The 16,250-nt window shown below is 34.5% G+C and overlaps 1 protein-coding gene across 2 annotated transcripts in view; it reads right to left on the reverse strand.

Annotated features, from left to right (window-relative positions):
* Nucleotides 1–16,250, reverse strand: part of LOC150094651 (oxidation resistance protein 1A-like) — a 308,638-nt gene that overhangs the window by 214,053 nt on the left and 78,335 nt on the right. For both annotated transcript variants that reach the window (XM_090411008.1, XM_090411009.1), the window contains exons 5-6: nucleotides 7,556–7,606; nucleotides 1,765–1,968 (exon numbers count right to left, since the gene is read on the reverse strand). In XM_090411008.1, coding sequence (XP_090267134.1) covers nucleotides 1,765–1,968; nucleotides 7,556–7,606 — 255 coding nt within the window. The remainder of the gene's footprint in view (nucleotides 1–1,764; nucleotides 1,969–7,555; nucleotides 7,607–16,250) is intronic.

Raw genomic sequence — 16,250 nt, forward strand, 5'->3', positions numbered from 1 at the left:
CAGAATATCATCATGAAAGTTGTTATCATGCGCATATCCTACGTAGCATATTAACTGCGCATCACTTGTAATATCAGTAGTCTCGTCTATTTGTAATGCATAATAAGGGCTCTTCTTAACTCTTTCGATTAACTGAGATACTACGTCACCTGCCATATCATTAATTCTGCAACCAGTGTCATTTGAAAGAGGAATCAAATCAACATCTTTTAATAACTTGTTGCCAAAACATTGTATAAACATTCTTTTATAGCTGGAAGTAGCAAATTTCCCCCGATAGAATGAGATTTCCTGTTTTTGCTATGCGTAAATTTAACAGATAGGATGCTTCCGGTGCCTTGCTATTAATGGAACCCATGGCCGAAACTATATCTTTCCCATTTAATGTCCCTAAGCGTCGCAGAAAAAATTCAATCGGCTTATTTTTCACATCATAATGTTTAGTTTCTAAATGTCTATTGTGTTTTTTTTTAATTCTCCATTTGATTTCAATAATTTTTACTTACTTATTCGCAGATTTCATGCACTCGTTTGACAACACTTCATAACACAAAACACACTGAGGTTTCTGTTCACTTTCATCTCCCCAAGTAAACCCGAATTCCAAATATGAACCATTATATTTCCTACTGTATTTTTCTTTGAACTGCTTGTTTCTTCTTCTTTAATAGTATCAGATTTACTCACCGTTACAACACTTGTATCACAATTAGGGTTAGCACCACCTGTTTCATTTGCCCTTCTATTCAAAGTCCTAGTTTTAAGCCCCTTTTCTATTATTAAAAAACGTTTCCGAAAAATATATAAATATATAATACTGGGATTAACTCAGGACACACTTTGTCCAAGTATCACTTAGCACTTCTCAAGATATACTGAGCCTTGGTTGAAATGTGGATAACAAGTTTACTTCAAATCTGACAAAACAGCAAGGGAAGGCGGAAACAATAAAACTCTATTATTGTTCACTTCACCCCTCTTTTATTATTGTCATTCTGCAATAATAAAAGAGGCATTCTGCGGCAAACATTTAGCCGCAGAATGACAAATAATAAAAAGGGTAAAGTGAACAACGATATAGTATTATTGCTTCTGCCTTTGAACATTCTGACGATATTTGTTGTTTTTTTTTAAGTCTCCATTTGATTTCAATAATTTTTATTTACTTATTCAATTTTAATTTTAGATAATTAAAAAATATATATTTATTTAATTAATTTAAGTTTGCTGCGGACCATCTGTCCCATCGTCACAGACCTATAGGTTGAGAAACACTGCATTAGAGGCACTGAAACTGAGCCTATGTGACTTCTTTGAATTCCAAACCTCCTGAATTCTATCAAAATAGCATTATGAAGCTTTCACAATGTTGGAAGAGTGTTACTGATTTAAATGGAGAATATATACTTGATTAAATTAGCAAGCGATTTATCATTTTTTATCATTTCAAAACTTAATGCTAAAAATGGCATTACTTTTTGAGGTGACCTGATACAGTAAATATATACAGCACATACAAGCTCGCCTACAGAAAATGCAATTATAGTAAACATCACACATTAAAAGAAGTCATGAACAAAGCCCCTAAACACTTTTCTGAAATTCATTATAAAACCTCCTATTAAACAAAATAGTCCAATCTTTACAAGAGAAAAGTATACACACACACAAACAAACAGTCACTTCTGAAAACCATCATAACGATAAGCAAAACCTATCATATGCCTTTATATAAAAGTGCAATAATTTGTGAATAAAGATTACCTCTCCATCAGTGATGTAACGAGCATTAATCTTTAAGAACTTCTCAAGACATTCTTTATCTAATTCTTCTGCCAGAAGAGACGGGCAGCACTGAGTTTCTGATAGGGAATTAACTGGAGACCCACTACCAGAAGATGATGGGGATTGAATTCTCTCAACATGACCAGGTTTGGGGCTAATATGTGATACACCTGATACACCATCCTGATAAAAGAAATGATAAGCAGTGTCTTGCCATTCCAGGTGGATTCATAAAATTAATCATAAAGATAAAACATAGAAGTGAATAATATGTTGGCAAGCTGCCTTGATAAAAATGTAAAAAAAAAATTATATAGGAACAAAATCAACTTGATTTTTAAAATAAAATTCTTCTGATTGTGCTAAAACTTAATACAATTTACTTTTGTTACTCATCTGTTACTTTATATTTGATACAAGAAATACATGGAAGAATAAATGAACACCACTGCACACCTACTTTTTTTTATGTTGCATCCACCAAAGAAAGGTTATAAATCTACAGTATAATTAGTAACAGGGGAAGGTTGAGGATTTTTCTTAGTTTTGTCATTTAATTATTTTTTTACACAGCCCAGAAACCAGTTTTAGACCAAACGTGGGCTGCCCTATTTTAGAAATTCAATCATCAAATGAACAAGGGAGTAGCTTCACACCAGGCAATGAAATTCATCTCCCACCTGGAGACAATCACAAACATCTATGCCCATGGTGGAATTCAAACTAACAGTCTGTTGACTGGAGAGTAGATATGTTAAATCAGCCTACCAGGCTGGCACCTAACTGAATTGTTTAAAGCACAACATATCATAACTTACTCTGGTTGCTTTTTAAAGTTGCAATGATGTTCACTTATTTAAAGTAAATGCCATTTTTTAAATGGTATTAACTCAAAATACCATATTAGAAAAAAGCAAATTATGAATTTATTAAATTTAGTGATATTTCACCAGAATAAAATCAGAGCATCTATCTTGAGTATATTCCAATAAAATGCCATCCTAAGGAAGGTGCCAGGTGAGGGTGTGGCTAAATAAAGAAATGTATGCATCTCATAGTTTGTGTGATTATCTCGTTTTTAAATCAAATGATACAAACATTTTTGAAATTCATTTCTATATATGAGCAGATTTCAGTAACAACTGCAGTCAGAAATTTAGCTTGGTACAAATTTGCAATTCTATTACTATTCAATAACAAATAGATAAATCTTCATTGTTGTTAACATTATTCTCAGTTCAATTATCACCTTCATGAGATTACTTTTTTTTACTCTAACATAACTGATACTTCAGAAGAACATACTGCAGAGAAAAACCAACATATTACATATTTTTAACAAATAAAAACAATACAACTGAAATTCACATCCCTATTATTATTATTAGAGATACACTGATTGGAAAAAGTCAATGGACATCATAGTGTGAGGAACAAACAGCCATGGCACCCACTTTATTGTAGGACCTTACAAGGAGGTCCTACAATAAGATGTAGGACCTCCTTTTTCTGAAAAGACTGCAGTAATCCTATGGGGCATAATTTCCACAAGCATACAATAGCAATCAATGGGAATTTTGGACCACTCTTTCTGTAGATGTGTAATGAGACCCTGTCCTGTTGTGAAGCAGATGTCCCTTAACCTCACCCAATGCTCCAGTTCATCCCATAGATGTTTAATGGGGTTTAGGTCAGGACTCTGTGAAGGCCAGTCAAGTGTGGCGAAGTTCATATCCACAAATCATGCAGTTACAGCAGCAGCCTTATGACATGGTGCATGTCTTGCCAAAAGAGACAATGGCCACTTGTGTCCATTGACCATGGGAGTGTCCATTGACTTCTTTCCAAGTAGTGTATGTTCAGATAAATTTCTGGGTGCTTGCAGATGTCAAAGAGATGTTTTCATTCACCAAGTAGAACATTCTATTATACAAAAAGATTATATTTATCATTATACTGCTAATGTGCTTGAATAGCTGACCTCATTATGAGTAGTACATTTAACAATGTGCAGCCTTCCCCCTTTGAGCAAATAATATAGCTGTCCAGTCAATGCATATGAAAGTCATCACACTGACATATATTGATTCTCATACATACTCTATGTATGCTCCAGAGCAACTTCAGGCAACAGTGCATTATTAAGAAGTCAATTATAATTTCAACATCAAAATTTCTGTTCTCATGATTTAACATGAAAACACATTTCTTGTATACTATAATATTCTACTCAACCAAGTAAATTTATTCTTAAGCGACTATCTGAAATCCTTTGTTTTTAATATGGTGGCATTTTAAAAATACTTTAAGGGTTTGGTCTCCCACTAATAATAATAGTACTAATAACACAAACTAATTTGCATAAGTGCTAACATTCAGCCTTGAAAGCATACTGATTTAAACTACTGTCTTAAACAGAGACCTCCATGTCATTCTTCAATAGGATGAGGATAACCTATTCAACCTTCAGCACGACCAAAACAGTCCTAGCTTGTTTTTTTTTTTCCTACACAAAAAGCTGAATTTACCTTTCCTTACCTTTGAAAATACATAAATTGCCCAACAAAATTTGGGAAAACATTCCTAAAACTTATTCTTGACTATTCAGAGAGAAGCAGTTCAACTGATGAACTCTCTCTCTCACACACACACACAGACAAGCTTAGTGGTGAGATAATTGTGGATTTATATTGTTGAAGCAACTAAGGCTATGAGGTCTTAATTGTGTTTGTTTGTTTTGCAGGATAAAAAAAATCAGTTTTACAGATGAAGAAGTGAAGGAATAATGGATCACAGTCAGTGGAGCAATGCCTGTGAAAGTACACACAGTAAAAACCTGAAGATGAAATTACTGTAAGACAGCAGTTTAAGCAAAAGTATCAGGTTAACATATTTTTATTTGTCCAACTGCAAACCCACTAAACCCTCTTTCACGCCATTTGCCTTTATTTTGTGGAACAGCTTTCTTCAACATGTCCCCATCAATAAATCCTCCAAATTCAAGAAAAATGAAATATGTTCCTTTTCCCCTTAACCCTTGCAAAAGTGAAGTACAGGAAATGCTAGGCAATCCTCTTCAAATATCCTATCACAGGATAACAAATTTTTGATCACATCTTTTCACCGCTCAAATGAAAAGGATGGAAAAATGAAATAACTGCAGTACCTCCTCATCAATGTTGAACTATCAAAGGTAGCCAAAGGTGAATCTTCATTCACAGATTGTAACTCCTCTCACTCTGTAGGCTTTTTACTTTAAGAGTGCACAATTCGAGTACTTAGATAATACCAGCTTCAGCTGATGAAAAAATCAGCATGCAAATATTTACTTTAGTTGACAAATTTTATTTTATTCTTAATATATGTGGTATTTCTTTCAGAAATTTTAACATGAGTGACTACAAGAGCTATAAAAGCTTGAAAATGAAATTGAGCTTCTTTATAGGTCAACAGAAAAGCCGTGAAAGCCTTCAGCAAGGTATATGCTAATCACACTACATTCCTCATTAGACTTTCTTAAACACTGTAAACAGTAAATTCTTGTAGAAAGGCTTATACGTTGGTAACACATGACTTAAATTATTTAAGGAATTTACAACTTATAGGAATATTAATCAAAAGAAACTTTAATAAATACTTCCTATATTTAGGCAACGTCACATTGCCATCTTCAATGGGAACATAACTATTACACGTGCATGCAGGCACTACAAAAAGCAAATGAGACAGAAGTGAGAAACTACTGTTGTTCATAGAGTTCTAATGGATTGATTGAAAGATTGTTCATAGAATCAGCCTCAGCTCTAAAAAACTTTCCAAACCTCAACAAATTTGGGTGCATGAGACTGCCCCAAATTTGGGAAGCTTGCATCATTAGAACATCAGCTCAACAGTCAAGACAACTCAATATAGCCCGCTTGGGGGGGGGGGACCATTAGGACTCTAGGAACAACAGTAGTTTTTCTCTCTTCTGCCTCATTTGCTTTTTGTAGTGCCTGCATGCACATGTCATAGTTATATGTTCCCATTGAAGATGGCAATCTGACATTGCCGAAATATAGGAAGAATTTATTAAAGTTTCTTTTAATTAATATTCCAGTAAATTCCTTAAATAATTTAATAGACAGTAAATTAATCCTACAGTGATTAAATAATAGTATACAGTTAAATAATGTAATATAGTTAGTTCAGAAAGCTGGATAGAGATAATTAAGTATTAAAGGTATACAAGAAGCTGAAATTAAATTTTTCTCAAGCATTAAATTATGTAAGAGAATGGAAAGAATAGGAAATGATGAAATAAAAATTGAATTACAAATAAATGCTATATATATGATAAAAAAAATACACATAACTAATAGAAGATCTAAAATTATCAAAGATAATAAATAAATGTAATTCCTTTTGGCTGATAGGAGGGATGTGGAAGATCACAAGAGTGATCAGAAAAAAAGATTATTTTGTTAAAAACTAGTTTTATAATTTGTGCTAGATTTAGTTTAGATTAACTTAGTTTAGCTTTGTATATATTTGTACGTTAAATTATAATGCAACACATGGCACAGATGCATTTCACCCTAGTCATCATTTAAAGAGTTAAACAGAAAAGATTTTTTGTGAAATGTAGTGTGCAAAATGCACTCGTTACTGAGGGTGAATAGTTTATGGTTCACAAACTATTCACCCTCAGTATAAGTTGTAAATGTGGTTCACAAGCTCAGCAGTAGACAATACAGATAACAGGTGCAAAAATGCGAGCATTAGAAAGAGCAAGGAGTAAAAAGTGATGAGGTGGCTGTAAAGGAAGACAGAGCACTCTTATACAGAGCCTATCACAGGACAGTGTGAGTTAAAACAATTGGAGAAACATTTGATGAGTGGTATAGCAGAAGAGAGAAAGAAAGCAGGAGAATTGAACTGAGAAGGGAGAAAATGGACTAGTGCAGGGGCTGGCAAGCAGCTACAGGCTAGACAAAAAAGAATTTTTTGGTTTAACAAAAAAACTTTCTAAACATTTTTTTTTAACTTTAAGAAAACAAAGAAAAATGTGTAATATAATGGGCCATTCTAATAATGAAATTCATGTAACAAATTATATTTTATTAAAAAAAAAACTAATTTTTCAGATCATATTTTTATTATTTGACTTCTTAGAATGATACATGCAGTAGAAAATAACAATTCTCACCTATTATTTTTGTAACTGTCAATATAACGAATTAACCTTGAAACTTAAATTGTAGAATATCATACATCCTACCATTATAACTCCACTGTTGGGACAAGATTTATTTTATGATTAACCAATTTGAAGTTTTTAGCCAATACTGACCAAGATTGTCAGCAGCATATTTATGAAGAACTTCTTCCAGTTTTCTTATTCTGCAAATAGGAAAACTTATCCCCCCCCCTGAAAAAAAAAAAAACTGCTGCTCTGCTTAACATAGGCTAACTACCTGAAAAGTTCTATATTAAATTTATCCCATCAGAAAGGATTTTGAATTTAGATCTCTTTTACAAGCCAGTAAAGCATGGTGAAACCACTTTGGAAATATTTTGGAACATGAACACAAACCTTCAAGCAAAACCCACTAGGAAGAGTTTTTTTTTTCCCTACAATGACTGCTTTGCATTGAAAATTGAATAAGTTTTGTTTTCTAGGATACTAGTAAATTTATTACTACGTTTAGATTTGAAGTATCAAATCATGGAATAACTACATCATGCTTAGCAACACATGCTTATACCTACATCAATTACCTAAACTTACCAAACTACCTACTACATTTTCTTGGCCACTTCTACTCTTTACAAACAGCCTCTGAAATAGAATAGAGAAATTATAGAATAGAAATTATATTTCAGGACAAAAAGCTTGACATGAATATTTCTTTTAATGTGAGGTTTTCACTTAATTCAAACCATTTCAAACATACATTCCGAATTAGGCTAATCAAATTAGATATAGACTGGCTAAAGTGAAAAAAATGACCAAATCAGATAATTATATTAAAAAAAAAATCCCTGTATACTGTATCTTCTACTAATCAGTGAATCACTATCATATGAACTTTCCAATGAACTACAGTTGATTTTTCAAACGATTTCAATAGTTTTTCTCATGAGGTGTGAAAAATCAGCTGTTGACACCTGTGTTCTTTATTCACTGTTGTGCCTTTTTAACTTAAGGGGCACTGTTATGCCTGGCATGGAAAACTGTTTTTTTTATCAATCCAAAGCTTACTTCCTGTCATTTTCAAACTACTAATGTTTCATAGATTGTAGCTGTTTCTTTTCAGGTAACAAGAACAGGCAGACACTGTTGCTAAACACTCTTGGGATGCTCAGTTTTTGCTATCTGTTGATACAACAGAACTCCTGCATGCTGCAGGCTCTTTCAGAGCATAAATGTGTCTGCACATCTTAAATATAATTTTGATGGCCATGGCATAAACAGATAAAAAAAAAACAAATTGTAATTGATATGAGGATATCAATTACAATTTCCACCTCAAGTATGTTCTTTTGATGGAGGAAAAAAAAAAAAAAACCGCCAGTAATGACAAGACTGTGTTTGGCACAAATCACCAATGGGAGAATTCCTCAAGTTTGATTTTCTGACATCTTTCCTAATCGTTCCCTGCAGAGTTTGAGTCACATTAGACTGGCAGTGTAATCACCAAGAAGAAGAATCACTTTGTCTAGTCCTTGAGATGTTTACAAAAGACTTTTCAACTTGGGAAAGAAATCTTTTTTTTTTTTTAAGTCGCAATCAGCATCCAGGATTGGATGCTGATTCACTGCATTAGTCACTTTCAGACAATGTCACAAGACACTCACTAATTCCAAATGGTTCTCATACAGATGGCTGTTGACCCTTAAAAAGATATCCTCTAATGCTTTTCATTTAAAAAAAAAAAAATAAGAATTGAACTGATCTCTGATGAGGTGAAAAAAAAAAAAAAGTTGTGGACTGCCAAACTGTGTTCTAAAAGAACATGCACACCCACATCACTAGTTCTCTGTAGGATAGCAATTTACAATGCAGTCTGATTATTGATATTGTTTGATAGCTAGAACCACTGCCAAAACTTCATTAATGTGGATTATACCTTCTGTAGCTAATGCAGCTTCACAGTAGGCAAGATGCTTTCCTCTTCAGCAGTCCATCATGCCTTTGCATGTTCAGTATACAAATTTCAGCATTAATGGAGATAGAATGTGTTGCATAGTGGTGAACACAAAGCCCAACAGATATGGTAAAGACTGACATTTGAGATAGACCCTAAGAAGTGTCCCTGAAATTATGGTCCTGGCTGGACCAAGATATTAAGAGAAATGAATATTGTAGGAACATTAGCAGCTGCAGAAGGATTCACAATTGTGGCAGAATTGCATACCTAAGCATGCTGGAGTATTATAGGCCTTACTGCAAATGGGACAAATATACTGTTTTCTCTATGATGACAGCTGTAACTAAATCCAATTGATTCTAAAATTCATTATATGTGTAGTGGCAGTCTTCTCATGGACATGACAGAAGCTACTTTGCAGGAAATGCAGGGACGGATTACTAGAGCTTATCAAGCTAAAAGACAAGCTTAGGTGTTGAACATTATTCATTTATTTAATGAAATTACAACAGCAAACTAACTAAGTTATATAAAAAGATGTTTATTAAACTACCTTATTTTGTTGGAAGTTTTTCCACTTGGGTATACTATAAATTAAAGATACCAAGAAATTATATACTTGGTTTAATCCTTTATCCAAGTGTAAGCAAACGAGTTTGCATCTGAACTATTTTCAGGACTGGGACAACTCTCATAGGGAAGCTAAGACTTCACATCACTTGCCTTAGCGTCCCATAACACAAAGCACATCTCCTTGCAGACATGTATAATGCCTATGCATTATGGGAGGGGGGGGGTCGCTACCCAGACCGGTTTCGACCTTTATTAAAAGGTCGAAACCAGTCCTGCAAGCTAAGGCAACTCTGATGCTGAGGATAATATTCTCATAACGTCTCAGGTCAAATTTATGAAACTCAGTTTCTACAAACATTCAGCTTTAAAATAATGTTAGATCTTTAATATCCACTATTTCAATGTAATTTACGTTGCCAAAATGAAGCCATATGGCTCTTTATTTAATCTTACAGTAAGATTTCCAAATTCAGAGTGAATTAATGCACCTTTACTTGCTGAAGTTTGAGAAATTCATCAGAGCTAATGACTTCCGAAAATAGTCTCTCAAGACTTGTTTTTTTTGTGTTAATACTGGAGTTTGCTTTCATTTAATTCTGTGCGAAAGAGTGTCCAATGCGTTTTGCTCTAGTTTTGAATAAACTGATGTTGGCAAATGGTGCTGTATATAGATTTCTGGATATGGAGTAGATGTAACAGGTCCTTAGGAAAGGTATAAAAGTGGGTGAGGATTGTTTATCTAGTATAATCTTTCAGATGCATCTGAGATATAAGTGATGGAAATAGTTATGCTGTGATTGAGGGAGAGGTAGAAAATGCACTATTTTATCTGCTTTAACAGGGATTGTAGTCATTATCTAAAAGGTATGACACGTACATTTATTTATTTTTTGACAAGTGATGTCATTTAAACAATTAGTGCTGACCTTATATTTATATTAATTTTAATTATGCTGTTAGAATAAGTGATGTGACGATTCATTGAAGTCTCTTTCAGTGTGCATTGGCTTACTATAATGAGAAAATTATTGCAAAGCATTTGAAAGATGCATAATTAATGCATCTAGAAAGGAGAGACAGTGTGATTTTTGTAGTATATTTTTCAATGCTGGCTGGCTCTTCAAATGCCTAAAAATTTACCTCTGACCACTACCATAAAGCAAATACATATCAACATGGCCCAGTCACATTAAAGGTTTGAATGTATCTATGTTGACAGCTTTTGCTAAGTGTTCAGTAGAGAACAGAGGGGTATGGCAGTCCTATCTTGTGTCTTATATATCATCATTATCAGCCACTGTCGATCCACTGCTGGATGAAGGACTTTCCAAGATTACTCAAAACTGTCTGTCCCATGGCTCTCCTGCAAATCTGATGATATCATTAATCCACCGTGATTTAGGTTGGCATCATGGTCATTTTTCCGTCTCGTAGAATCCAATCCAGTACTTCTTTCATCCATCGTTGACCTTGCCTCCGAGCAATATGTCCAGCCCATTGCTTTTAGTTTGGCTCAGAGACTTTAGTTTGGTTTCTTATCCCTGTATTCCTTTTGTGATCCAGTCTTGTGATACCAAGCACACTTCTTTCAATACTAAATTGTGATGTTCTTAATTTCTGAATTTCCTTTGCATTTCCTGTGGTGGTGGTGGGCAGCAGATGGCGCTGATGTAAATGATTGGAAGTAGAGGTTCGATGTAGTGCTGGAGACAGAGAGTTGTACAATAGGTGTCCTCCCGCGATGAGTCTTCGGACTCCTTGGAGGTGTCACGAATAATAATAATAAATGATGGTAATTGGCTTTTGGATATTGAATATAATTTTCCAAATGCTTTCCACCAAAGCATTGTGTGTCTTAATTTCGTCCATGATATTCTGTTCCATTGATATCTGTTGTCCTATGTATATGTAATGGTCTACTTGTTTAATTTCCTCATTATTCATTTTTATTATTTCTGGTTAAAGATAACTTGGGTTTTCTTTAGGCCAGCTGTTTTGCTAGCAATTGGTAGTTCATGGATACAAGTCAGTAATTCATGGGCAGTTGAAGTAAAGATAACTGTCATCTGCAAAGTGTAAATGGCTTAAATATCTTCCATTTATCTTCAGATCTTTCCTTTCCCAATCAAGAGGTCTGAATATTAGGCATGCTGTGAATCATTTTGGAGAGATTGTGTCACTCTGTCTTATACCTCTCTGTATTTCCACAGTAAAGATGTTTCCATTGAAATGAATTGCTGCTGTAGCATCAATGTATGCTGATTTGATGGTTCTGACATATGGCTCCTCCACTTGTTGGTTTTGTAATGCTTTACGTACTGCACAAGTTTTTAGTGAATCAAAGCCTTTCTCATAATCAATAAAACCAAGACATAATGGTAACTGATATTCATTACACCATTCAATAATTTGCTGTACAACTTGAATATGGTCCATTGTACTAAAGCCACTTTGAAAGTCTGCCTGTTCTTTTGGTTGTGTTAGGTCAAGAGTCGTACAAAGCCTATGAGTTAAGACTTTTGTAAACACTTTGTAAACCACTGATAGTAGACTGATGGGTCAGTAGTTCGTCAAGTCTTTTAACCTCACCATTTTTATGTATCAGAATTAGGGTAACCTTCTTTCATGTTCTTAGTACATCATTTTTCATCTCATCCACCTTTTACCTTGCAGTGTCAAGGGTTTATTAATCATCAGACCTAAACCGTTCACAGGATAAGGTGGTCAGCCCTACGCCCCAGTGTATCTTATGTTCCTGTAATATTGAGTTCTCAAGGCCTGTTTGCCTGCTTTGTGGGATGAAAAACCCCAGGATAAAATGGGGAAAAAACCCTACTGTCCAGGGTTTTTTCCCCAGACCTAAAACCCTAAGACCAGCTAACTTGGCTATGGCTGAGAAAGATCCTTCAGCTTCTCATGTCACTGATGGGAATCAAACCTAGGACACTCCTTCCCCAGGCATATGGTTGTGAAGTGCACAGCCACTAGGCTAACTACATGGACCATCATTTTTCTTCCAGCATAAAGTAAATAGTTTTGCTAGGAGTTTGTACATTATTTCTCCACCTGTCCAAATGCCCACATAAACAAAGAACACCTCTATTTTCCAGTCCTTTACCTTCAAATACCTCCATAAATCTAAACCTTACCAAACTCTGTACAAAAAAAAAAGAACCAAAAGAAATGCTCAAAGAAAAAGGCCTAAATACTATCAACCTTCTTTCATCCTCCAAACAGGTTATTTGTTATACCGATGGATCGTCAGACACCAATATGATTAATGGAGGCGCTGGTGTTCTCCTTCTACTCCCGAAAGGTGAAAAACTTGCAATAAAAGTTGGATCTGGGAGAATCGCTTCCAATTTTACCAGCAAACTCTCGCAATAAATAAAGCACTAGGCAGAAAGACCTCCACCACAATAGCAAGACTACGAACAGGACATTATAGAGGAATGAAGATCAATACAGATGATACAAGAACATATAGAAACTGCAACAACTGCCCCAATACTGAACTGACACCCACTCACATCTTTACCGGTCCAGCAATTACAGCAGCCTTGCAAGAAATAGATCATAATCCTGAACAACAGCTCTATACAAACAAAATCAACAACATATCCAAAGAAGTACAAGGAGCACACGGAAACATCTAAGACTCTTCAAAGGACAAGACAACAACATATCTATCTCCGGTTATGGTGCCATCTTGTAGTTTGACTGCAACCATCTGTTTACTGCTGTTCATCAATTGCTGTTTGGCTTTTTTGAGACTATGGTTGTTTTCAATTGTTTGTTATATGAATTTACAACTGAATTTTCTTGTTTCTTCTGTGATACATTTTCTGATCGTTTTGCACAATTCATTGTATTCAATTTTATTCTGTAGGTTATTTGATTGTTTCATTTCTCTTTGTTTCTTCATAAGCTGTTTTGTTTCTTCAGATAAATTTTGTCTTATTTCTGTTCTGTAGTACCAGCTATTTCAAATGAGCATTGTAAAAGGTTTTGGGTAATAATGTCATTACTTTCTGATGGATCAGTATTGTCATCTATAATGAGATGTTTAAATCTATTGTTTAGTTCATGTTGGAATATATCTTTTATAATGTTGAGTTTGTGTATCTATCTTCAAAACATTTCTTCTTTCTTTTTGGCAGTTTATTTGGATTTTAGTGCATACCATACGATGGTCATTTCCAATGTTGAAGGTGTTTATAACAGAGCAGTCTTGAAAGATGTTTTTCTTCTGCTGAGGATAAAGTCCATTTCACTAATTTTTCCATTTGGACTTTTCCATGTCCACTTCTTCCTATGTGTTTTTTTTCTTGAAAAAGGAATTCATGATGTAAGGGTTTTCTTTTTCTGCAAATTCTATTAGCCTTGCTTCTCTATCGTTTCTCATGCCATATCCAAAATTTCCAATTGAGCTTTCATTTCTATACCGCTTCTAGCATTAAAGTCTCCCGTTACAATTCCGAAATGATGTTTTCCTTTATTGTAGAGTTGGGATACATCATGATATAAGGCTTCAATTTTTTCCATCAGAGTGACTTATTATTGTTGGTGCATAAATCTGGATGATCTTAATAGTGTACCTTTTTTTTGAGATTTGAACAACAATACTTGCTATTCAATCAGATATACTGTCAAATTCTATTATGATGTTCTTCAATTTTTTGTTGATCATGAATCCAACTCCACTGATTCTTTCCTTATCTTGGCCTCTATAATATAGTATGTCTCCGTTTCTTAATTGAAGAATTTCTTCGCCATTATGTTTAACTTCACACCGTCTGAGAACGTCCCATTTTAGTCGCTTTATCTCTTCAGTTAGTTTGGTTAGCCGTGCTTCACTGCTCACAGTCCTACAGTTTAAAGTTTCAAGGTCTAGTTTCCAATGACAGCATGAACTGGGATTCTTAGCACCCTCTGCTTTCATGTTTAACTGCTTGCCATAGGTGGTAACAATCTGGCCTCCAGGGAATGAGGGACATTTTATTTCTGATTGATTCATCTTGGAAGGTTAGGAAGACTATTTTCACATGGGATTGCCAGTCCCAAAACCACTGGTCCATGGCTTTTATTCAATATATTCAGAGCTGCCCTAATATCCAATGGGTGACAGTCAGGGTTTTCCCCCAATCTACCACCTAGAGGACATGCCTGGTAGCCTCTAGTAACACTGGAATATTACATACAATATACACAGATTCGCATATCATCTTATATGAGTTGAATGGTCTGTGCTACTTATGCAGGGAAAAAGAACAAAATGATTTTTATGGTAAAGTAAGATTGTTACGGATGCCAATTATGAAATAGACATATCCCACAAGCTTCAATAATTCACAACTTTATTTTGAAAATTTACTTTATAAAATAGGGATTTTTTGTGATTTCTTCTATGATGTTTTCAATTTCAGATATGTGATTCCTACTAATAAAATCTGAAGTACTGCTCTCTGATGTGTCAGCATCATCATTATCTGTTGTATCACTTTATTCATCTTCTGAAAACAAGGCAATATTCATTTCTATGAGTGGTCCTTCACAGTCTTGAACATCTTTAATATTACAGTTATCAAATTTTCTCATAAAAGTGATTCTGTGATGATTCCAGATGAGGTAAAAAGTTTCAAACCATGTTAAGCACTGAACTCTGCATATAAAATGCTTGTTTGATTAATTACTGCTCAATTAATGCTTACATTTGATCTACATCAATATTACCTATTTATTTACAGCTGACTGACTGATTTTTGAAAATGCGATTTTTTAAACTTGTTTAGAAATAAATATAATCTACCCTATAATATAAAATGATAAGCTTTATTTGTAACGTTTTTCTGTCAAGTTATTTGAAACTCAGGGGCTACCCTGAGTAGCCCCAGAGTTTCAGAGACCTCTCCCTAGTATTTTATAAAGGAGGAAGGATTGTCTGTGGATAGATGTAGTAGGAGGATCTTGTTAAATATTTTGCAAGTTTCATAGTAGGACTATCCTTAATATTAACTACTGGATGAAGGTAATAATTGACTTGATGAAAATTTTTGGGATAGCTTGCATCTTCTCTGATTTTATTAAGAGAGACCTCCAAGAAGTCAGGGAATCATTGAGGGAGGCCACATACTGCATGTACCAACTATCATACTTATTCTTGAATTCGTTCACACTGCTTGCACTCACAACATCCAATGGCAATCTATTTCAATCATGCACCAATCTATGACATAAAAATCTAGCCCTCACCCATTAGCAGCATTCCTTCTCAGCTTCCAAGGAAGCCCTCTTGTCTTTCCCAACCCTCCATAAATTGAAAAATTCCATCAACTGAATTATCCTGTTTGCTAGTATCTGCAGCATACAAATTCTCAATCTGTCTTCATAATCAGTATTCCACAAGCCTGATATCATTTTAACACTCTCTCCACTATATCAGAATCACAACAGAAAATAGAAGACCAAACTTGCACACAAAATTCCAAGGTGAGGTCCTATCAAGGACTGCACTAAAGAGGCAAAACGACATTATCTTTACATGTGAACGTTCAATTTTACCACTGCAATTATCTTTTGAGTTGCATTTGCAATCTTTGCTACATGGCCCCTGAATTTCAACTTCCAATCTACTAACACTCCAAGATACCTAGCCTCACCAGTTTCTTCTAGCATAATCCCACTAACATAATACGACATTGGATATCTAATCACGCCAAAGTGAATGACTTCACATTTATTGAATTTGAACTGACATCC

This window comes from Typopeltis vanoorti, chromosome 21, assembly GCF_054136105.1.
Source record: "Typopeltis vanoorti isolate ZY-2024b chromosome 21, IOZ_Tvanoo_1.0, whole genome shotgun sequence".
NCBI classification, from domain to species: domain Eukaryota; kingdom Metazoa; phylum Arthropoda; class Arachnida; order Uropygi; family Thelyphonidae; genus Typopeltis; species Typopeltis vanoorti.